Here is a 24340-nt window from a genome sequence, read left to right on the forward strand (position 1 = left end):
ACCAGGTCTGGTCCAGAGCTATTTGTATCAATGGGCCCTTTGCTGCCATCCTCTGGTTGAGCCGCCACCACACAGCGATACAATTCCTTAGAGCAAGGCTGCGTTGGTTTTTGTGGATAAGGGAAGTGACAGCTACTGGCCCCATCACCTTTTATAGATGCCTTGGCTATCCCTATCTTATTTTTCATCAACTTAAGTGGTTGCTGGCCAAGACTGCAGATGCAGTTAGGTCCTTTTTTATGTGTTACTTACCTCTAGATAAATCTTGCATATACAAGTAAAAAGACACCTATATATGTGCTTAGACTTACCTTAGATATTGTTTCTCTGTGTGATAAACAGGAGGACTCTGTCGTCACTTGGATCTTCAGCATATTTATGGAAACCCCCAAGTCGCAGTTCCAGCATGAGCAGTTTAGTGAGCAATTATTTGCAGGTAAGCATATTGTAAATAAATGTTTATATGTTTATAGGTCCTTGGTTGATGTAGTTTCAGAGAACTTTTATGATGGTTATGAGTCTTATAATCTAAACTGCAAAAAGCATTTTTAATTAAAAGTAAAGGGAATTGTCTGACAGCTGCTTCAGCTTAACATGCAAATCTTGTAAAAGAAAAAAATACGTTCATAAGACTACCTGCAGACAGGCATGTTTTCATCTTTTGGGAAAACAAGCCTCATTTCCTACAAACTGATATCTTGTAGTGCTATGAAGGCAACACACAATGTCACTGTACATTAAGAACCTGAATTTGCTCTCATTTGAATACACCATTTAAATGAATGTTTAATGCTGCTTAAACTTTCTGATTTTCCCCTTCTGTTCATTTAGGCACAAGAGTTTCCTTCCAGCCCTGATGTAAATAACTCACTAAATGCTGAACACCTTGAGGGCTACGAAGAGATGCGTTTAGAACTTGACCAGGCTGAGCTGAGGCAGAGGGAACTTCAAGATCGTATTCACCAGCTAGAAATTGAAAACCAGGAGCTCCAGGCAGCTGTCAGCCTTCAAAAGGAACAAGTACAGGTAGAAAAGGAGAAGAGCAATAACTACAGTGAGGAGAACTCCCGGCTGACAAAGATGATCACAGAGTTACAGAAGCAGTATGAGGTCTCACACTCCACTCAGAGCACTGTCCATGACCTGCAGAAGTGCCTACAGTCACTGGAACTGAGTGCAGCGGAGCTGCAGAAGGGACACTCAACAAAGGTGGAGCAGCTCTTGACCAGCAAGGAAGATTGTGCCTCAAAATTGCAGGTTTCAAATCAGGAGCTGGAGACCTCTAGTGCTTTGATTGCTGTGAAGGATCTGTGCATTGATGAGCTCAAAGTCAAGCTGAGTTCCACAGAACAGAAGAACCTCAACCTCCTTGCAAAAGTTGATGCTGCCTTGGAGGAAAAGGGACAGCAAGCCACAGCCCAGTATGATTCTGCCCTACAAATACAGGCACTGTTAGAGAAGCTTCAGGAGATGGAAAAGGAAAAGGCAGATATGCAAAGACTCAATGCTGAACATGCATCTCAGCTGAAGGCAGCAAGGGAGGAGCTGCTGCTGAAAGAACAGGCACAGAAGGAACTGGAATCCAGATACAGTAGCCTCACTGCTAACTCCAAAGAAGAGAGTGGAAAGCTGACTGGGAGCCTGGAGACCATGGCAAAGGAAAAGGATGCTCTTCAGGAGGCCCTGACTCTGAAAAGAAAGGAGATGGCTGAGCTGCAGACCCAGGTAATGGGGTCGCTGGCTCAGCTGGGTTCACTGGAAAAAAATCTTGAGGAAGCCAGGAAAGAAAAAGAGAAACTTGAGGAGGAGTATGGTAGGAGAGAAGGAGCACTGAAGCAGGAAGCCCAGTTACAAGCAGAGCAACTTGAACTACAGGAGGGTCGCTTAACAAAGGTGAGTCAGACTGTGTGTAGCCTTCAGGAGCAAAACCAGAAACTCATGTCTGAGAAGGAGCATCTCAGGCAGAAAGTCAAGGAGCTGGAGGAGCAGATGGAGCAGCAAAACTCTGCAGTGAGTGAATTGGATGAGGAGAGCAGGAAACTGAAAGCAGAGAATGAGAATTTGCAACAGTCTAAGAAGAAGATGGAAGAGAAGCTGAAAAATCTGGAAGCTTCTAAAGCTTCCCTAGAAGCTGATGTAGCCAGGTTGAGAGCCTCTGAGAAACAACTTCAGAGCGAGATAGATGATGCCCTGGTGTCAGTTGATGAAAAAGAGAAGAAGCTCCGGAGTGAGAACAAGCAGCTGGATGAAGACTTGCAGAATGCCAGGAGGCAAAGCCAAATTCTAGAGGAGAGGCTGGAGGCTCTGCACTCAGAATATGAAGAACTAAAGCAAAGAGAAGAGACTTCCAAGGAGTCTTACGCCTCACTTGAAGCACAAATGAAGAGTGCCAAACAGCATAGTTTACAAATGGAAAAAAGCTTGGACACCTTGAAGGAAAGCAAAGAGTCTCTCCAGTCACAGCTCACACAGAAGGAAGTAGAACTGCAGGGCATGGAGAGCCAATGTCAGCAGCTAAGAGCAGAAGGTGAAAGACACAGGAAGAGAGCAGAGACTCTTGAGATAGAAAAGCTCAGTGTAGAAAAGACATGCCTTCATCAGACAAAACTTATAGAATCTCTCACATCAGAAAAGGAATCTGTGGAAAAACAGCAACTACAGCAGTCAGCATCCCTGGAGAAGGAGGCAAAAGAGCTGGCCTTCAGACTGACCATGAGTGAAGAGCAGCTGGAGGTCAACAGAGGTGAAGTGTCCAGGCTGCAGGCAGAAGTCCTTGATTTGCGAGTCAAGCTTCAGCAGGCCACTGATGAGAGAGAGAGGATGAGAGGTGAGCTGGCAGTCACTGAGACTGTCTTGAGTGAGCAGAAGACGCTTGTCCAGCAGCTGAAAGAGCACAGTGAGTCTCTCAACAGAAATCACGTGCAAGAACTGGTGCAATGTAAAGAAAGGGAAGAAAAGCTGAAAAAGGAGCAGGAGAGAACAGCCCATCAAAAAGCTGAGCTGGAAAATAATTTAATGAACCTAAGGGAAGAGCTGTCTAAGGTTAAGCAGTATTTGGAAAATGCTAGAGTGGAAAATGAAGAAAATAAAGATCTCCTCCACAGGACCAACACTGATATGGCTGAACTTGGTATTCAGATTTGTGCCTTGACCTCTGAAAAGGTGGATGCAGAAGAGCAGTTGGCCCAGGCCACAGAAAGGTTCAAAGGACTGGAAGAACAGGCAGCAGAGCAACAGGAGAAGCTGAAACTTGACATCTCTAATCTCAGAGAGGAGAACAAGAGCCTGCAAGAGAAATTAGAGGAGGCTCAAATGTGTGCTGCAGCTGTCCCAAGTCTGCAATTGCAGCTGGAGACAATAAAGAAACAGGCACAGAGTTTCCAAGAGACCAGCCAAGAAGAGCTATCTGCAATAAAATTTCAAATGAGCACAGAGATTCTAAATTATCAGACAAAATTCAAGGTAAATTAATGTAATTATTATAGCTGAGGAAGCTGCTTTACCATCTGCTACAACAATTACTGCATGAATTCCTAAGGTTTGTGTGGGTCAGGCTCTGAGACTAGCATGCAACCTGCCTTAGCCTGGGAGTCTGAAAATATCTCTGTGCTCATGACCTAGACCTATCTAAAGTAAAAGGGTGATGATTTCTTACATTGGAGGTGAAGGTGGCATCTGCTGTCCCTCTGGTCACAGCTGTTGCTTTTGCATTTAATTCCCTCATGTATTCTTGCTTTCAGCTGCTCAAGGTAGCAGCTGGGAAGATCAAAGTGTTGCTTCAAAAAAAGCATGAGTCAGCCCTGTGTATACGAAACAGCATACCTAAAGGCTGAAGATTTCACTGTGTTTGCTTTGCCATTCTGATAAAATGTCTAAGATTGGTGGTTGATCAGAGGCTTATGCCACTACATGCGTTTGACCTTCTTTTAGTTGAGAATTGAAACAGCCAATGCAAAGTAACAGTAAAACACAGTCAATGTGCCACCATAAAGTGAGTTTGCTTGATTCTGAGACTGTCTTTTAACTGTCTTTCATGAGCCAGCAGTGCTGCATTTATCCCCTGCATGGCAGTAAAAGCACTCATAATTCACAGCTGGGAATTTTGTAGGTGAAGGGGTGGCTGCTGGAGGATTATTAACTACTGGCTCAATCTCTCTGCCAGGCTGCCAGTGAGGAGTGTGGGAAAGTAAGAGAGCAACTTGAGGAGCAGAAGCGGCAACAGCATGCAGCTGAGGAAGAGATTACGGAGTTACAAGTAGGTGCTTGATCTGAATTAAAACCAGAGGTGTTTGTGTCATCAGGCATTAGTGTTACAACTGGGAAGGTGAGCAGCATTTCTGATGACTGGCTGTGAGTCTGAGAATGCCCCTGTATATATACAGGTGCTGCAGACAAAATACTGGGCAGCTGGCAGCCACTGTAGCAGAGATTATGAAAAGCATGATATCACTTAGGATTTGTCCTGCCTTGAAAGCTGGTCAGGTTTTATGTAAAAAAACCATAAAACATCTGGTTGTGTGTTCTCTTCTTAAATGGGGGTGCAGTTTAAGATGTGTTTTTCTTAGGCCCTGCATTCCCATACAGCCACAAGTGTAGATCCATCTATTTGCAGGTGCAAAGGGCAGTGAATTAGGGAATTAATGTGGCTGAGAAATAGCCCAGCCAGAAAAAAACATAATTTTTTGCAATAAGTTTATCAAATGATTGAGTTAGAAGGGCCACACTGAGTTGTAAGGAATTCAGAAAGAAGAAAGTTAAGATTAGTGGATGTGGCCTTGCCTGCTAGGAGAAATACATACCTTTAGATGCAATTAGCTATGTGCCCTGAGGACTCCAAGTTTGGCAGACTTCTCTAGAGAGTCTAGCTGGGAAAGAAGTTGGGTTGTTTTCGATTGTCCTTCGTATTCCACATGGGCTTTAATAAACAGCATTTTCTTCCTATTTAATTTTTCTCTTGTGAAGCTTTTAGGTGGTGAAAAAGCTTTCAGGGTATATTCTTTTGCCATTATTTTTGAGAGATTTTTCTTGATAAGGAGGCAAAACTTCAACTGACATGGACTGACAAGAATTACAGGCTTAACAGTGTGTTACTTTAGCATGTATCCCTTATTCAGTGTGACAGAAGTAATCAGTCTCTAGTACACAACTAATTACTGCCTGCTTATACAATAATATCTTAATTGGTCATTTGGCTGTAGCTGATTGTTTTAAAACATTTTTAGCTGTCCTGGTAATTGTCCAATGCATGGTAAAATCTTGGTTTTATATATAAGGAAATACAGTAATTCATTTCACTAGGCTGCAAACACGAGTTTGTGTAGAAAGCTGGATGAAGCAAGAGAGCAGCTGTCAGAATCAGAATCTGCTCGGCTTCAGAAGGAAGAGGAAGTGACTTCTCTTAGAGAACTCTTGGAAAGGTGAGAGTTTGGATTTTTTTTTACAGAAGCTGTTAATTTGTAGGCCAAGGAAGGGGACAATAATCAAAACATATTGAAAATCACCATGGTTTATGAAGTACCATATGTCACAGGGTTTATATAGAACAAAGAGCTCATGGGCACTGGCAGGGAATATCAGATTGACACTTCACATAAGAAATATGGAAATTATGAGCACACGTGAATGCATGACATAGTTTTTAATGTATTGTTAATTTAGCTGATATAAATTAATGAAAGACATTTTTATAACCTCTTTTTACCTTATAAGTTAAGCACAAAATTAAAATAATATTGGCAGTCTTTGTAAGGAATGGAAAATTTGTACTTTTGGACAGTTTTTTTTTTCTTTCCTCTTCATGAAGTTTCAGGGAATCAGTAAGAATTATCTGAATGGGACCACATCCTGCCTGTCTTTGTCAGGTTTCTTATCAGCCTTAATAATCTAAACTCAGGATGTGTTTTCAAAGTCTGTAACGTGGGCCGGTGTGGTGTGGAAAATCTGGCAGTCAGAAATAGATCTTCATGAGGCGTGGGCTCACACAGAGTCTAATAGGTTAACTAAAGCCTATGTATTTTTATACATTTGTGCTGATATCATAGGTATTATTTCTAGTTGGTAGCCATCATAAGCTTTACTATAAGTGGGGCATCCAAGAAATTGCTGGTTGCTGGCTGTGTTCACTAGATAATGGATCTATGTGCATTTTCAGTGAAGCAGAAAACTGGGGAGATTCCGTCTAGCTCTAAAAAATATGCACACTGAGAAAAATTTCACTGAAGCTACCTGCTTATCAGGGTGGAAGAGCCCTTTGTTTCACAGGAAAGACTTGAATTTACATGAGCTAAAAATGATTCATAATTGCCTTTGTATTTGATCAGGATCCAAAAAGAAGCTGATGAAGCAAAAGAGAAGATCCTGGATTACACTGAGAAGCTCAGCAAGGTGGCAGCAGACAAAGATAGCAGTGACCAGAAGTTATTTGCTGAGCTGGATGACCTGACAAGAACAAAGCAGTTCCTTGAAGAACGTTTGATAGAACTTATCAGGTTGGCATCAAAATGAACAGCAAGGAGAAATTAAAATCCTTGCTTAGGATGTTCAGGGATCCAGGCTTATATTCCCAAATTGAAGATACAAGTAAAGGCCAAACTCATTAGTAGTTGAAATTTTGCATTTCCATAATATAGTCAAAAAATGTAACACTCAATGATATCTCCTTGATTTGCTGTCATTTTGTTTTAAAAAGTATGTAGTTCTCTGCATGGCATGTGTTCTTCACCCTGTCTTTGCAGAAGCTTCAGTAGGTTTTTTGATCTATCTTTATGTCTGAAAGCTCCTCAGAATTTTAGGAGCAAAGGAATTTTTACTGTGAAGCTTTCACCAGCATTCCAGTTGAGGTTGGTTAGCAATAAACCAACACTGTGACAACTTCTATGTGTTTTTCTTTCTTTTAACTGTGTCACTGCAGAGATAAGGATGCTTTGTGGCAAAAGTCTGATGCTCTGGAGTTCCAGCAGAAGCTTAGTGCAGAGCAGAGGTGGCAGGGGGACACAGAAGTCAATCACTGTCTGGACTGCCAGAGAGAGTTCTCATGGATGGTGCGCCGACACCACTGCAGGTCAGTTGTTGAACTGTATTGCTGTGTTCAAAAGTAAAACTCAGTGTGGTTGTCTGTGTGGAGGAAATATTTCTGGATGTTCACAGTTCAGTGATCAAAATTGTTGATACATGACATTGTAGAGGCTGAAAGAACACATGAGCTTACAAGGGGATAAGACATTATTGGAAAGATCCCTTGACATGTATTAAAACAAAGATCTGGTTGTATCTCCATCTTGGGGAGTCTGTTAGTTTCTCATTTCTTGAAACAAAGATAATCACACCCTGTATAGTATGTCTCTCTGAAGGACTGTGCACTGCTCTGTTCTTTCTCTACACAATATTCACTAGGATGGCTTTGCTACTGTGGTGGAAGTATTCCAGAACAAGTTTCAACATACTGTGCAATTATAAATTTGTTTACTTACACTAGGTGTGTTCAGAGATAATTAACTATTGCAGCATAATCTTTTTTTTTTAAGTGGTTATTAAATTATTTCCCCTACAGTTAGTTATCCAATCTAGATTTATTAAAAAGTATTTAAATTGATACATTTCAGGGTCCTAGTGATATGTTTGGTTTGGCTCTTTAGTGTTCCTTAGCCTCATGACCTGATTTTTCATGTAAAGAAAGAAGGAAACACTGAAACTGTTTCCATTCCACGTGAATGTAAACAACATTCTATAGGGATTAGTGAATGGTGAAGTCATTTTGGGTAACAGCTTCCAAATTACTCCTTTTTGCTAAGGTCTCTGAAAGCTGCTTGTGTCTTCACCCAGTAATGTTTTAAATTATTAAGAAAAACAAAACCATTAAAATTTCCTGAGTAGCAGTCATCCCTGATGGATGCTTTAATTCATGAAAATCTCAACATCCTCATTAAAAAGTAGTTGACAAGTTTAATACTGTGAGGCTTCAGAGTGGATAGGGCAGGAGGAATGAATGTACATATATGCATCCAATATTGGATTTTTTTCCTTTCTGAAGGGAAGAGGGGTCATTATTAAGCAGAGACATACAGATGTGTTTTTAAAGTCCTTATAATCAAATCAAGTTTTGTTCTACCTGTCTGTGAGATTTGGCCTGTGTAGTATTAAGTTCATTTTCTTCTTACATACTTAATATAAATATTATTTATTTGCATTACATATTTGTGGACATTTAATTGCTTTTTTGCCTTTTTTTGTGGTTTTTTTTTGTTTTGTTTTGTTTTTTTGATTTTTTTTTTGTATTTTTAGGGTTTTTTCTGTTTTACCTGTTTATTAGCAAAGTGTGAATGTGAATTTCTGTCCTGTGCTTGTCTTGCTTCACGTCAGAAAGGAGTGTGGTCTGTTATGAGTTCTGTCAGTGGGTGTAGCTTTCATGCTTTTGCAGAAAACAAGACCATTATGAGAGAGCCCCAGCCTCTGTCACAGAGATATGTTCCAGCTGTGTGTGGTAGTTTTCTAACACCTTTGGTTTTGAATCATTTCTAGAATGTGTGGCCGCATTTTCTGCTATTACTGCTGCAACAACTACATGGTGACAAAGCCTGGTGGAAAAAAGGAGCGTTGCTGCAGAGCTTGCTTTAATAAGCCTAGAGTCATTGTGGACAGTACAGATGACTCTGGATCCAGTGCCAACCAGGAAGGATCACCAGCTTCACTGGAATCACCTGTATCACCACCTGAGAGGGCTTTTGGTTAGTTTATTATTTGCATGCTGTGGAGAAATAAGTACGGTTCTTTGACAGTCTCCAAGAAACCACACGGTCACCTCCTGCTCCAATGACCTGCAGGAGGTCATGCAGTGTTTTCAGGGTGGGACTGACCCCGTCTTTGAATTGAATTGATATTGAGAGAAACATTAATGTATTAAATGAGTGTCAGTCAGACAAGGTTTTCCATTAGTTCTAATAGTTATCTAATGCTCCTGTAAATGAAGAGGAATGGCCCAGACTTCCCCCTTAAGAGTTTTGGTTGTTTGTTTTGCAAACAACCAGCTAATAGTGTTCATGTTTCTTCTCATGTTTTTTTCTGGCACAGTTGCAAATGAAGATTCTAAACCACCAGATGATGCAGCTTTTGATATAATCACTGATGAGGAGCTGTGCCAAGTACAGGAATCAGACTCTCTGCACAATGAAAGTCAGATGGAAAGAGACTCTCTGGATCAAAGTGTGACAGATCTGTGAGTTATCACTACTTCTCAAAGAGGGGACTCTTTGGAATTGGCTTTAGAATGTTCTTTTTCTCCCATTCAGTGAGAGCAGTCAACCTCTGTGTAAAGTGAAGACGTCTGTTCCCAGGCCACGTGTTCAGTAGAACAACACAAGATCATTTTGGTCTGTTTGCACAGTCAGCATTCAGTCTAGTAAATCTAAACCACTCCATGCACTCTCTCCACCTGCTTCACCACAACACAGGGGAGTAGTCCCAGCTCTGTGCTGTCATCAGGCCAGCTGTCACCATTAAAGTCAGCATTCAGGCTCTCTGTGTATGTAGACTTCCTTACTACCTTAGAAATGACAGCTTACAGAAAAGAACAATTGTGTAGCTAAATCTGGCACAAGTTTGTTCTTTTCTTTTTGAAGAAAATGGGGGTGAGTGCAGATTTCAGTAATAGCTTAATATTTAATTCTACCTAAATTACCAATGAAAAGGATTTAAGGCCATCTGAATGTCCAAATACTTGGTTTGCAAATAACATTGTAGTATTATATTTTAATCTGTATCTATTTTTTAGCAAAAATATTGTTTTACTATTGTTCAGATATTTTCAAATGTTTTACAAAAATTCTGTTCTTTAAAATATATTGTCTTTTGAGAAGAAAAAACAAAAAGAGAAATTTCACCTAAATTATGTACTTGTTTTGCTTCCAAGCAGAAAAAATAGACAGGATAAATCTAAATGCTGAACTGAAAATAGTCACAGAGTAAATAATCTGCTGCTGAGAAAGCAGACCTAGACACTTTGCACCAAACAGACAAATTTCCGGTATAAACCACAATGACTTGCAGTTTGGGTTGAAGACAGAGAGTACAGAGTTGTTTATTTGGTAAAAAAAGACTTTTCAAAATTCTACATATTTGTTTCTTGGTAAATACCTTCAATATATTCTGCCTACCTTGTAGACAGGTAACACTGACGGTGTATTCCAGCTTATCATGTGCTGGGTGGACATGAATGAACTGAATTTAGTATTGCCTTTGTTTTTCAAAAGGACAGTTTGTGGGGGGGAATTTTTGTTTGTTTTATGAAGAAAAAAGTGAAGTGTACTACTTCTTTTGATTCATGCTATCTGCGGGAGGTATATTACAGGTGAGTTAGCTCTGAAGAAAACAACAAGGAGATGAGAAATAAGTGTGGGTCACCATTTGTTTTAATTCAAGATTGGTCTAAATTCATCTTGTCTGACAAAGTATTCAGGCAGAAAGGAAGGATTGCCACTAACAAGAAGATACTATTCTTGAAGAGCACCCATGGAACAACTTACTTACACCATGTAAACTTTTAAAGGTTGTCCAGATTCCCTTGTTGTGAGATTATAAGCAGGAGAGCCAGGAAATAGTGCTTTATCCTCTGTTGCTTTTTGTTAGCAGTTTCATGAGCAGGTGGGTGAGTCTTTGAACTGTGGCTGTACTTTGAACTTGAGACATTCTTTGCAGAGAACACAAATGACACCTGCCCTTTCCCATGACACCTGTAATGTTTGGAAGGCTCAGGCTCACTAGCCTGAGCACTGGAGAGGAGAATGGCCTTCTTGCATTGCAGATGATTTGTTGATTGTGGGTTTGTGTTATGGGAGAGATCTAGAAACTGATACATGATTCAGATGATGGTGTGATGCCTGTGGTGAATGTTAAAGAAAAACAGCATGGCACAGTGCTGATTGTGACAGCACACAGGTCTTCTCACTTGTTTCAGTGGTGAGGTGTACACCTGTACCCAAAGCTTGAGTGTCACTTAGCACAGGAAGGAGCAGGAAGTGCAGCATGAGATACTTGGGTTGTTTGTGAGTAAATGTGCCAGAGCCACTGTATTGTCTGCTGACCCTCTGTCCTATCTTTAACAGCAGCCCTTGAGAGATGTACTAAAAATTTTCCACAGTGTTTTCTCCCACAGTTCAAGGACCTGCAGTTCAGTGACTTTCTGAGCTACTGATTTGATTGCTGCAGATTTCTTGGCTGTACTGGGCTGACCACCTTGAACTTCATATAGACGTATCATCTTTATTCTTTCTCTTTCTAAAGTGTCCAGCTAAATGTGGCCTGATTTCTAGGTGGAAACATCACATAGTCTCCACTGGCATTCCAATAATGTTCTCTTTGCATTAAATTGAATATTTGGAGTAGAATTTTCTTAGATATACTGTCTGGGGAACACACAAAGAATCTAAGATTGTGGTTGCTAGATGCAGTTCTGAGGAAAGCATACAAATAAGTCAGTTTTCCAGCTAAACTTCTTTATTGAGATCTGCTGAAAATAATCCAAGCTATTTTGATTTTGCCAGAGATTTAAACCAGCTGGTGGAGCTTTAAAAATGAAGGAGAGGGAAGAGAAGGGAGGCTGGCTGTCCAAGTAGAAGATCTGCAATTGACATGCTTTGTTGACATAGTTTCTTATGATCTCTCTCTCTGGCTGACAGCAGAGTTTTTCACACTGACCATACCTATAATACTAGGTGTGAGTCCTTGCTGGACTAAAAATGCAAGTTGGTCTTCAAAGCAGTGAATTATCTTAAAGGACATTCCTGTTCCTATTTGTCCCCCTTATGGTGCCTACTGTACTTTTACTCTATTTTTCACTTGGTGTCTTAGCCCTGCCACTGTTGTTCTTTCCTTGAAGTGACATGAAACAATTACAACAAAATTCTTTCATAAGAGCAAATCTTGAGATGGGTACCGATCAGTTGAGAATCAATTAAAACTCGCCTTAGTCATCATCTGCAGAGGTGTGTGGCAGAATAAGAGAGATGATTGTACCAACATAAGTCTGGCTGACCTTGAAGTAGCTATTTCCTAAAGGTTAGGATTAAGCAGCAGTTTGTTCATCCTTTCAAGTTTGTTATGTGCGTTTGGACCAACCTGATCAAAATCTTGAATGTGAGAAGCTGAGATTAATTGTGCAATTGTGATACATCTTGCTACTTCAAGGCGCAGGGGTTTTCTTTTGAAGTGTTGTATTTTGAACTCTTATTTCTAAAGTACATTTGCATATTGTATTATAAAACAAAGGGCCCCAGGATAAACCAGTGCACTGTGTTTCCATTTTTATGTGTTGTAGGCATAACATGCCTGTAATCAATGTTGCAGCAGCAAAATCAAGGTCACAGACAGCAGAAGAGTGAAAAAACCCCAAAGTTGCCACTAGCCTGGTACAGGAACAAAGTTTATTCACATCTTGGTAGTGGTAGAAAGAACGTCTCAGCCTGTCTGCATAGTGGTTGCTTTTGTTTGGATTGCTTTTTTTCTTGATGACTCATAACACTCTTTGCTGGCCTAATTACAACTCATGTGGCTGGGCAGGGTGCGGCATAGCTGAAAGGGGGAAGTGCATGTTGTCTGAAGTGTTCCCTGCCCAGTGCAGAACCAGCCAGGAAGGAGAGGGGACAGGAGCACCTCTTGCCACCCTGTGCTGGAGCACCCTGCCACCTTGCAGCTGTGTGTTGAGATGGCACCTTTACACATGCAGTCACACCACATTGCTTTGTAGGTTTGTTTTTAAGGATATTTCGCTGTGGGAGAAACAATTGTGTAGTAAGGAAAGGATTGCCCAAGGAGTTGTTTCCTAAAGGGAAAAGTGGTGAGATGGGCACACTGCTGCCAAAAAGGGTCAGGTTCCTCTGAGCTGCAGTGCTCTTATAGGAAGGTCTGGGTATTAATGGGGAGTAAAGGACCATCCAGAGAGTGTGGTTTTTGCAAGAATGGTTTGAAGTAGTTAAAATTGGTATTTCAAAGGTGTAATGCAAAGGATTTTGACCCTTTGGGCCACACCCAACCCTGCTTTTATTGCAAGCAGCCCACAGCTGTGTAAAGTCCTCCCTTTGCTCCTCTGCAACATCCCTTCTTTCTTTTCCCTGTTCCAGTCTCACACCTGCTCTACTACTTTGTGCAAGAGCTTTTGCACACTTTTCTGCCCCCTGCACATCTTTTTCCCTCCAACTGGAAAGTGAAAAGGCCAGAAGTGGAAAGGGAGAACTGGTGGAACAAGGTTGGAAAACAGCCAAGGAATCCACAGTTTAATGACAAGGGAACCAAGGTGCCAGGAAAAACAGACTGGAAAGATGTCATGATGCAAAGAATGTGTGGAGAATCAGGGTGTGAGAGTTTGCATCTACAGAAACACTGCTCATTGTTGGAGCCCATGTGTGTGTGATATGATATTCCTGGTGTTCACAAGGGGCCTGGTAATCTGGCAACATGAGCTCTGTTATAAAATAAAGAAAGAGATGTGTATGGGACACTCAGACCGTGAACCTGATAGTAAGTGAAAGGCAGAGGAAAACGCTACTTTATCACAGAAATTTTAGATGAATGCTAAAGGATTTTGTCTACAGACCTTGTCCTAGATGGAAAAAAAACCCCAAAACATCCAAAAAAACTCAACCACACATGAAACTCAGCATGAAAATTGAAATATATATGTTTAAAATCTAGGAATTCTCATTAAGTGAATGGGCTGAACTAAAATATGTAATATATTTGAAACAACTCATAAAAGCTTTCATTAACAAACACCATTCATAGAAAACCAGCAGGCAAGAGGTTTGGGAGTCAGGAAATTCAAATTACCTTTATGTCATGAAAAGTGCAGTTTTATCTCATTGTTTTTTATACTTTTTGAAGATCTGCACTGTTAACTCAGTTACCAGCTTGGACTGAAAAAGCAGGAAGTAATAAAAAGTATCATGATAAAAATAGGTTGGTTCTAAGCTGATCACGATGTTTTTAGTAATGGTATTTCCTCTTTCACTCAGACTCCCCACATCAGTATTTACAAACAAAACAGACAGAAAAAAAGAAGCTGAAAAATAGTTACCAGATTTTCTAGGCAGTTTTATAGTGAGTACATGTTTGTGGCATCTGCACTATATAAAGCAGTAAAAGATTTAGAGTCTTCCTCTTTGATGGTTTGCCACTGTTGAGCTGTAACTTACCATTTGGCACATCTTGATTTTTTAATAACTTTGTGTTAGTACTTCCTGATTTTCATTCCTGTGAAGAAGTAGAGGATTAAGACAGGCATAAAAATAAGCAAGAGCTTTTGTTATGGTAATTGCATATTCAAAGCTGCTGTTCAATTTAAAGCTCCAGTCTATGATTTTTATCAATCTGAAGAAAGTATAGGGTATCTGGGTAAGAATAAACAGGACAACTACAGAAAATATTTTATAGATTTGTTCTTTTGAAGACTTTTAGCACACAGTAAGGTTTTAATAATTAGTGAGTAGCAGATGATCATGGCAAGCATGGGAATAAAGTAAGCAAGACTCACTTGGATCACTTCAAGAACCTGTTCTGTGTGACAGTTTGGGTATTCTTCCTGACATATTTCATTATCAAAATTAACACCTCCCAAAAAACAAAGTGTGGTCCAGCAAATGCTTGTGAGATCACCCGGATCAAGACAGAGATTAATTTGCCCCATGTCATTTGTTTGGTTTGACACATGTGCTTTGGTGGCAAAAGTAACAGCAATAAGCTGGTCAAAGGTGATAGACATTAGAATTAACATTGAAGTGTATACAAGCCCCATGACATGCCACAGTGCCTGAAATCCACTCCTGAGCAGCAGAGTATGCTCAGAGTGGCAGCATCCAAAGAAAAACCCAGTCAGCTATAGCCAGGTTCAGCAAAAGTACTGTCAGTTTCTGTCAGCGTCTTCAGTTTCATGTAGAAACTTAGTATGACAAAGACCAGTGCATTTCCTGTTAGGCCGAGGATGAAAACAACAAAATACATATGTGGCAGAAAGACTCTTATTAATATGAAAATTCTCATTTCTGTTTTCATAGGGATAAGTGAGGGAGAAGGTATAATAAAAGTTAGCACTATCTGTAGTTGCCATGTTGCCTTCTTTTTAAAGGCAGCCTGGAAGGATACATATTGAGATTTTTTACTCAGCAAATAATTAAATCCTAATGCACCCAGGAGACAGACAAAATCCTAAGTGCTAACAGATAAGAGTTGTAGTAAAGCATCCATGACAGACAAAGGCAAATCTATTTATTTGCTGAAGAGGATTGTCTTGAGTCAGGGCCTAAACACAACAGCTGGTGGATTTGAACACATCATCTGTTACTAGATTTATATTGATGGGGACTCAAAAGCATACTCAAAAGACAATTACAAAGAGGCTTCTGGAAACAGTGTAAGGATTAAGCTTTCTAATACATCAGTGATTTAGTGCTTGAATTGGGGTTTCTGGAGAAACCCATGAGAGAAATAAAATTTGTTTTGTCAAATGTGCCATTTAGGCTCAGGTTGCAGACTGAGCATCAGAGTTGTTTGGCTTGGGTTGGACCTGTCCCAAAAGTAAGGATTTGAGTCTCAATGAGTACTTCAGAACTTGTGTTTCAGTTAAGCCTCATCTTGTTCTTTAGATGTCAGTCACATCATCAGATGGCAGCACTTCTTCCTTTCCCCATTTCAAGCGACTTACTGAAACATGGAGGATTTTCATTAATGCACTATATTTGTATTACTCTCAGAGGAAGGTGTCACCAATTCTCTGTCAGCCCCTTCCATCACACTCCCTTGCAAGAGTTGATGGGGTTTTGCAGTGTTAGCTCTCCAAGTTAAGGAGAGGCTTAATTCCTTAAGCCTCTCCTTAACTCAACAGCCCTACAGTCAGGGATGTTGCCAGCACATAAAGTAACAGCCCCAAGACTAGTGATCTTTGCAAGCTGTTTACCTGGTAAATTAAGTCTTTTGTAAGACAGGTTTATTGGCTTTTTAAAGATTCAGCCCAAATGCTAAATGCCCTCTCTTCTGAGCTACAAACACCATGTTTCTGTGAGATTAATGCTACTAAAGATATTACTCTGCATAAGATTAGCAGAACTCACCTCTGATTCAAGATTGCCTGAAAGGCGTCACCTGGTGAGTTCTAATGTACAGCAGTTCGAGGGTCCCCTGGTTCTGCAAGAGAGGGAAACACTGCTGAGAGAAATGAGCCCACACAAGCAGATCTTTGCAGCAGCCTGTGCTACTGTAGCTGGAGTACTTTTGGAACTCTGACTTGTGGAGCTGTGAGCTTGTATCTGTGACTGCTTGAGTTTGGTGCCTGCAAATGCACATAAAGAAAAAAAATTGTCTTACTTCTGCAGCATCATTTATTGAAAGAACACTACTGACATGAGAAATGTAAGGCTGTGTAATGCTCTTTAAAAACTGAGTTCTCCTTTGTGCTTCATTGCATGTGATAGAAATTTCTTTGCCTCTAAGAAACAAACTGGGAGCAAGGTGCTAAATATTCACAAACTGTTCCTGTCAAACAGCAGAGCAATACGTTGTGATAACCACCTGCTTTTATCAGTTATTTTGAGATGCAGAATAAGGTATGAGGATGACAGAGCAGTGGCTAAGCTATGTGATAACATATGGGTTGTGTGAATTTATCCCCTATAAGGAGTGGGCTGAGAGAGTAGCTCTTACTCCTGGTTGGGTCAGTCTGAAGAACATTTGATTGTAGATCTGTGAAGGACCTTGGGTGCAGAAACCACCCTGGCTGCAGGGAACCTGCAGGCTCTGGGATGGAGCAGCCTCTGTGGAGCTGCAGGCTGGGCAGGGAGGGCTGGGCAGCAGCTCTGCTGAAAGGACATGGGGCTCCTGGTGAATACTGTTGTAAACTCAGGCCAGAAACTGCTTCTGCTGTATCTCTCCTATAATTATGCCTGAGTTTCCCTTAACAGCTTCTAAAGAACTTTGTGAAAAGAAAATTCAAAGGTGTCTTAACTAGTGCTACCCACTAGTGGTAGAGGTGGCTATAGCCTTGGTGATCTACAGGCTGCAGTATTTGGGCTATACTGACAGCAGCTTGTCAGTATTTTTAGTGTTGATTTCTCGTCTTCTGTTTGCTGCCTCCTGCTGGGAAGGGAACCTGAAAGCACCCTGGTAATCCCTAATAGAGTGTGACCAGGTTTAAGGCAGGGGAGTCCTTTTGTATTGTTTCTTGGTTGTTTTCCTTTGTTTCATACAGGACGTAGCATAGCTAAGTCATAGATACTTTTTTGAGAAATAGCTGGGATTTCATTTATAGCAGTAAGCATCTGACCCATAGCACACAGTGATGGATCTTCGTGTCCATCCATCTTTTTCTGTGTAGTTTTGCAATTGTCTGTGTGATTTTTTGCCATGTCAACATGTCCGGGTTTGCCCTTAATACTTCCCTTTCCCACCCATACACCTTCATGCAAGACACTGTCTTGCACTCTGTTAAAAATCAGTGAGCTCTGTATCCCCCTTGCTCCATCCCACATGATGCCTCTTTTCTTGCCCATGTGAGGGGCTGTCTGTGGTATCTTTTCTTCTGATCCTTTAGTGTCCTCTTTCCATTTTTTCTGCTCTCTATTGGGTTGTAGAGGAAGGCTAATAAATAAGTTAGGGTGCCTGGGGTGGGTTTGACCTGCTAGATAACAGCAGGCCCAGGGAGTAATTGGTGCACTTCAGCATAATGCCTTTGATGTTTCTTTGCATTTTCAGATGTGTTTGCTGGGCTAAGCAGCTGTTAGGGGCTCTGTACAGCCTCCAGTCTCCGTTTCAGGTTTCTGCCTTTCACACAATTCGGTAAGACTCTCACCTGGATGACAGAAGTTCTCTCCAGAAATCATTGCACTGCTGACAGGCAGATGGCTTCTGGGATTTCACTGCTCAGCCACATGAAGCCAACACCTCTGGCATGTAGCTACAGCTCTCAGAGTTCAGGTGTTTATGAAAACAGAAAATTTAGATTTGAACCATTTTTTTTCAGGTTATAATTCTAAAAGTGACTTCTAACTTTTAACTCCCCAAGCCATTTATGATGTTGGCCATAGTATTTTTAGTATCATTTATAAGAAATGCTTTCCATGTATAAGAACAGGCACAGTGGACAAGGCCATCCACCTTAGGGACAGTGACCAACAGCAGGTGCCTGAGGAAGTGCATAAGAACAAGACCAGCATGAGGCAATAATTCTTCAAAATGCTCTGTCAGCTTCCAACAATCCATGTCTCGAGGCTTTGCTGAATCAGAGCTGTTCTCTTCTTGCTGTAGTGTCTTTTCCATGTATCAGTTCTTTCTGCTTTTCGTCCCACTCCATTTCACTTTTAAAAAGAAAAAGAAGTGAAAGAATACAGACTGTTTAAATAGATACACTAGAGGCTACATATTTATAATCTGGGGACCTGGCAAACTGTAGGAATATCCTTAGTGCTAACACAAAGGGTGAGTGGGTCACGCAAGAATAAATTCTCTTGTCAGGGGAAAAATGTTCCAGTTGAATCATGATACTGTTTCTGATATTATAGCCTACCAGAACTTAGTTTAGACTGTTAGACTCTGTGAGATATCATAAAGAGAAGGAGGATTTTCTTTGTGATTATAGGCACTTTGGTTTAATACACAAATCAGGATACTTAGCACTCTCTTAGCCTTAGATGTGTGGTGAATGTATTGGTTGGAACAGCCAAGTGGCAAGGTAACCACCTAACCATGTACTGGGTTGCAGCAGCAGGAATAAGGAAAATCATGTGTTAGAGAAGAACATGAACATATATTGGTCCTGGGATTTAATTTACATTTCAGGTTTCCTAATGAAAGATGAAATTAATGGACTAAATCAAGAACTCTAATGGCGTTGTGTAGGAAATTGTGGAGTTTGACACTTCTGGAAAGCCTGTAATTGTGTAGTTCTCTTGCTCTGCATGAATTCAAGGCTGTGAAATTAAAGCTGTGTAGCTGACCTGGTGGGATGGGAGACTTATGTGGATCACAGCATGAAGCTGGTTGCTGTTCCCACTGTGCAAGCAAAATGTATGTGTAGGTTTACAAGCTATAGTTTAATTTTCCAGTTTGTGGTTTTGGTGTTTTTATTCCAGAATCAATTTTCTTATCCGGTTGTATAAAGATAGTTAACAAGAAATTATTCTTATCAGTAAGTATTTGCACAGATGTTGTACTAACCTTTATGGAACAACAGTAGTAAGTACTTCATGCCTACATTCCTTGTATCTGGTTACAGCTCAGGTTTTGGCACTTAATTACAGCTTTGAGTCTCCCATGCACATCCCAGCTGTCACTTTAGGGTATTAACAGTAGTGGTGTGTCTGAAGAAGTCAAGAGGTATTCAAGAGACTGCAAGAATAAAATAGTAATATCAAGAGTTTAGGAAATGTATAGACAGTGGGTGCAGTTTAATTTGCAGTCATAACAGTAAATCCATCCAGTCTCCAAACCATAATGTCACTGCACTAAACTGGCATGTGATTGCGTGTTGGTGACACAGTATATTCAGATGCTGCTCATAACCACCTGAGGGAGATATTTTCTCATGCTCTTCTGCTCAGCAGTGCTGCTTGTAGAGCAATGTCCCATTGGATTTAAAAGAAAATGCTAAACTGTGCATTGATTTTGAGAATTGGTCTACAGCAGGTGTGGCAGTTATGCTCTCTTGGGGCATTACAGCACTTGATGGTTCAGAAGCACGTATTTTATTAGACTCCACTGGTTTTTGGAAGGAACCAACCAGCTCGTTCCCTGTAAATGAGAATCCTTGGCATTTTTCTGGGACAGCTTAATTGTCTCAAATTTCTGGAATGCAGAGAAACAAAACAAGAATCAGTCAGAGAAGCTCTAATTTACTTGGAAACTATCAGCGTTTGTTCCCTGATTCTCAAACTCATCCTTCTCTCTGTGTCCAGCCCTGTAATTCATACCTGGTGCTACTCCAGCGTTCACCCAGAGCATACATCTTTTTTGAGGTAAGGAGTGGATAGCAGGTTCTTCCCTCTGCTTCACTGCTCTCTGGGACACATCAAGGTGTGGAGGAAACATCCTGCTTTGTCATCTTGTAACAGTATCTTTGGTGTGTTTGTGTTGGATCATGCAGTATTTTTTGTACAAAAAGAAGACACATGGTAGCAATTCTACAGCAATAGAATTTGTTTTGTGTACAATTGTCAGAGTAAGGAACTGGATAATATGTCTGTAAAACACCTCCCAGATTAAATCCAGGGAGACATCTTATCCTTTTGCAAGCTTTGTTTAAGGGACAAGTGGAGACTTTTTTGCTTGTGTCTGCCCCTCAAGTTCCCACCTGCCAGAGAATCTTCAAAACCTGTCATCATCTCAATAAGAAATTTATGTTATGATTGCAGAAAAGATTTTCTGGCTGTATTTATGTGTTTCTCTTAGCTCATGAAACCAGGATAAAAACAGATTTACATTTGTGCACAGTGATGAGCAGAAGGGGGCTGTGGTTTTGCCCAGTTTTGTCACTAGAATGGGCCAACTAAGAATCCTAGAATTTGGTATCAGGACTATCAAAACATTTATATTTTAGGAAGGCATCAGCATGCAGATTGTATTTCATCACATACTACTCAGAGAATCATGACTTTCCTTCTTTTCCTTGTTCTAGAAACAGCACGTGTAATTCTTCAACTTTCGATGAATCCGAAGACTGGCAAGTTGCTCAAGATGCTGAGATATGCTTGTTGAAGTCAGGAGAAATTATGTAAGCAGAACAATTTCATTACTATGGGTGAAAGCATAAAGGCTGAGCTCAGATACCAGCTATGTGAGCACAAGCCTTGCAGGCTCCTCGAAGGGCTGCTCACTTGTGTCCCATGGTAAAATTTGGTCTGACGAGGATGAGAGGTTGTAACTCAACCACACAGAGCAGCAGCAATGAGCCAGGTCCTCTCTCTTCAATCACAGTGCAACTGGGAAATAAGCAGGAAAGATGTAGGTCCACATCATATGAGAAAACATTTCCTATTTTTATTGCAGGAATTGCTGTCAACATGAAGGGGGTTTAGAGAAAAGGCTGTGCAGTTCTAACAGTCTCTGAAAGAAACTGCAAGGGCAAGTCAGGGATGCAGCTCTAGTTGGAACTTTGCCAAAGGCAGGGAATTCATGGCCTAATGTATCTGTTATTTATTGGTGGCTTCCCAGAATCTGTTTTGCCTGCTCTGGTTGATGCATGCCATAGCATAAAATGTTTGTCTAAGCCTCAGCTCAAGCTCTGTGTGTACTGTATGTACAATTCTCTGCATGTGTCCTGCTCTGAAATTCCTAGCTACATGCAGTAGTGGTACAGCATGTCACTTGCACAGCCAAGAATGGAATCCATTGTGTGGAAATGCACAACTTAGAGAAATTCACCTTTGCTCACTGTCCCTTTAAACCTAGCTTTGAAATTTTGCCTTAGTTATGGGAAAGGTTTTAAACTTGTGAGTGCAACTAGATAAATCAGTCCATGTTTCAAACTTGTTGCTGCTGTTCAGAGATCCAGGTAAATGAAGCAGTAACTGGAATCATAGCTGGGCTGTAAGGCAAAACCAAGAATGATATTTAGTTTATTAAAATCAAAGGTCACCTGAGACACGACAGGACTGTAGTTTACTCTGATCTCATTTTTTGGCAAACAGTTTATTTGGCCTGAAGAGTGACATATCAGATTAGTTTTAGTTAGGGTAATGTGGGTGAGATCCCACAGATTTTAGAAATTACAGGTTTCCCCTGAAGAAAGTAACCAGTGTTCTGCTTCACGGTCTCACTGATCACAGTCTTAAACAGACACCAGAATGAAGTCAGCTCATCTAATGCTGTAGGACTCTGCATCATCTAGATGCTAAGAGTTTCCTTTTTAACTGTAAGTATTTTGAGTCAGGTTTTTTGCAGCTTGGTTGGATAAAGCAGACCCAGATGTAGCATTAAGCGCTTCAGAACAGAGCTGCTGTTCACATTTCACCCACCTGTCCCCTCTGTAATCCTGATCCCTCCTGTTTCCTGTGCAAATTTTTATATTCAACTAGGAAGGTGAATAAACCAGGTCACTTACTTTTTGCTTAAAAAGAACAGTAGAGGGCAGCCCTCCTTTCTCATCTGTAGTAACTCTAAAAAGCTTTATTACAGCACTGGTTTTCTTCAGTTGACATAAGATAAATAGCTGAACAAAATGCACTCGTGCCAGAGCAGTGAAGGTTCTTAATATCAGTCAGCTTTTTTGTAGTTTTTACCTTCATCTGAGGCTGAATTTTCATGCATCTTGTGGACGTGTCCCAAATACACTGTGGAGACTACTTGAAATAGGTGGAAAATAAAAATCAATGATTAGTGGTTTTGTCTGAGTAAGTGGATTGGATCTATTGAAGTAATCATATATTTCTCCGTCACAGGATGAAATTACCCCTTACAGTAGAAGAGATCATGAATTTTGGAGAAAGCAACAGAGAGCTGTTCATCAAATCCAGCACCTACAGTATCATTCCCATCACTGTTACAGAGATGGGACTAACAATCAGCTGGATCTTCTCATCAGACCCCAAAAGCATATCCTTCAGTGTTGTCTACCAAGAGTCCGAAGACACGCCGCTGGATCAGTGCAAAGTAAGGCCTTTGTCTCCGTACTACCTTACAGGTTGTACTGCTCTACTCTCATCCAGCCTACAGGAATTGACAAGGATTGCTAGGAGGTCTTCACCAGAATGGCACTTGTTAATGCATTAAGGATTTGTTTCTCCAGTTGAGCTGCAGTTCTGCTAAAGGCAAAGCTACATCTTTAATGTTGCCTGCAAAAGTTGAGTTGAAAAGCCCTGTAGCTTCTACTGGTTGCATCTGAAATTCACCCAGTATTATTAAGCAAAACTGAACATCCAAGTGTGCAAAATTCTTTTTTTTTTTCTCAATTTCACTTAATTTGTGAACTCTTTAAGGCTGGTTTTGCCAGGCTCTTGAGAGGAAGCCACAGAGAAATAGATTCATTTCTCGGTTTACCTACATTTCTTACAATGAAGCATATACTTAAGTGCCTGGATGGTGTGCAAAATCTCTTTGCCAGTGCCCAAAGTACCTGGTTTTATATGTGCTGTCCATATTTCATGAGGATTACAGATTAAGTGAATCTGTTTTACTCAATTAATTGCAAAGTTTTGCTGAAGACATGGCAGCTGTTGGTTTAATTCACCGGGGTAGGGTGAACTCTATGACTGTGATTTACTGGGGGAATAAGTGTGTTAATTCACTGAACGGTTATTATTAACTCCATGTAAAATATCTCTTTTTCTTAATCTGAAAGCTGAATGAAGTGTGAATGCTGCTTTTGTTTTGATATATTTCTGTGGTAAAACATTGTGTTGAATAGGGTCATCCTTGATCCATGTCAGCTGCTCTTCTGACAGCTGTGCTGAAGTTTTACAGCAAGACACACATAGAACCACAGATACATACATTTTTGCTGTAAGCTCAGATAAAAAATTAAGATTTGCTCAGAAAGCTTATTTTATAACACGGGGAGTATAAAAACGTATATTAAAAGATATATTTAGCTAAATCCTGCTCTTGGATATATACTACTTGATTAAGTTATTAAAGTTTCTTAGATTAACATTTAAAAGTTCAGGATTTGATTCTATCTCTAAAGCAGAGATGAATAGTCATAGGTTAGTGCTGTAAATATATAATCCAAGGAAAACAGATGTATCACTGTGAGATTTTAGTTTGGGAGAGCTTTTAATGCTAATCAGAGTAATTAGTTTTACAGGCATAGATGCACTTTGGCAGTTTCAAGGTGGCTGAAATCAAAGCTTTCTGAAAGAAAGTGCCAATTTATAGGGCAAATAGCAAACTTCATTTTGATTTGTATTGAATTCCAGGTTCTTATCCCTATGACTCGCTGCAACTCTCATAAGGAAACTATCAGAGGACAGGTGAAAGTCAGAAACGCTGGAATCTACACCCTGATATTTGACAACACATTCTCTAGGTAGGTCCTAGAAAGGTGATAAGCTTGGTTTTACAGGATGTGGAACAGATCAGATGTACCATTATTCTGCCATTCAGAAGTAAGTATAAGAAAATTTTCCTTGCTTGCCAAGAGGTCTTCAAGACTGAGTTTTGATTCTTGTTCTTGTTTGGGGTTTTTTTTCCTACCCCTACAGCAGAATTCTACTCTTCTTTCTGAACCTCTTAACAGAAGTAAGCAAGTCATTGGTGACTCATTCCAAGACAGTTCAGTCAGGACTGTAATCTTTTTAACAACAAACCTGATGCCCTTGCACAGGCATACTTTTTGGCAACAGTGAATTGAAAGACTGAATACACTTTTAAGGCT

General features: G+C 40.4%; 2 protein-coding genes across 11 annotated transcripts in view; one reads left to right on the top strand and one right to left on the bottom strand.

Annotated features, from left to right (window-relative positions):
- The window catches only part of FYCO1 (FYVE and coiled-coil domain autophagy adaptor 1), a 44979-nt gene that overhangs the window by 16731 nt on the left and 3908 nt on the right, over positions 1-24340 (top strand). For 6 of the 10 annotated variants that reach the window (XM_041407769.1, XM_041407768.1, XM_041407771.1 and 3 more), the window contains exons 7-19: positions 343-436; positions 832-3462; positions 4163-4255; positions 5299-5417; positions 6321-6488; positions 6911-7060; positions 8518-8723; positions 9067-9211; positions 17728-17811; positions 19926-19985; positions 20645-20740; positions 22407-22617; positions 23883-23992. In XM_041407769.1, coding sequence (XP_041263703.1) covers positions 343-436; positions 832-3462; positions 4163-4255; positions 5299-5417; positions 6321-6488; positions 6911-7060; positions 8518-8723; positions 9067-9211; positions 17728-17811; positions 19926-19985; positions 20645-20740; positions 22407-22617; positions 23883-23992 — 4167 coding nt within the window. The remainder of the gene's footprint in view (positions 1-342; positions 437-831; positions 3463-4162; positions 4256-5298; positions 5418-6320; positions 6489-6910; positions 7061-8517; positions 8724-9066; positions 9212-17727; positions 17812-19925; positions 19986-20644; positions 20741-22406; positions 22618-23882; positions 23993-24340) is intronic. The other 4 variants (XM_041407776.1, XM_041407774.1, XM_041407775.1 and 1 more) reach the window with 4 other exon arrangements.
- On the bottom strand, positions 9219-17719 carry CXCR6 (C-X-C motif chemokine receptor 6). The gene is given in 7 exon segments (XM_041407779.1): positions 9219-14252; positions 14254-14410; positions 14413-14592; positions 14595-14692; positions 14694-14780; positions 14782-14885; positions 14887-17719. Coding segments are annotated over 7 exon segments (948 nt in total). The 5' UTR covers positions 15037-17719; the 3' UTR covers positions 9219-14080.

This window comes from Onychostruthus taczanowskii, unplaced genomic scaffold, assembly GCF_017590055.1.
Source record: "Onychostruthus taczanowskii isolate IOZ18803 unplaced genomic scaffold, ASM1759005v1 scaffold28, whole genome shotgun sequence".
Lineage (NCBI taxonomy): Eukaryota > Metazoa > Chordata > Aves > Passeriformes > Passeridae > Onychostruthus > Onychostruthus taczanowskii.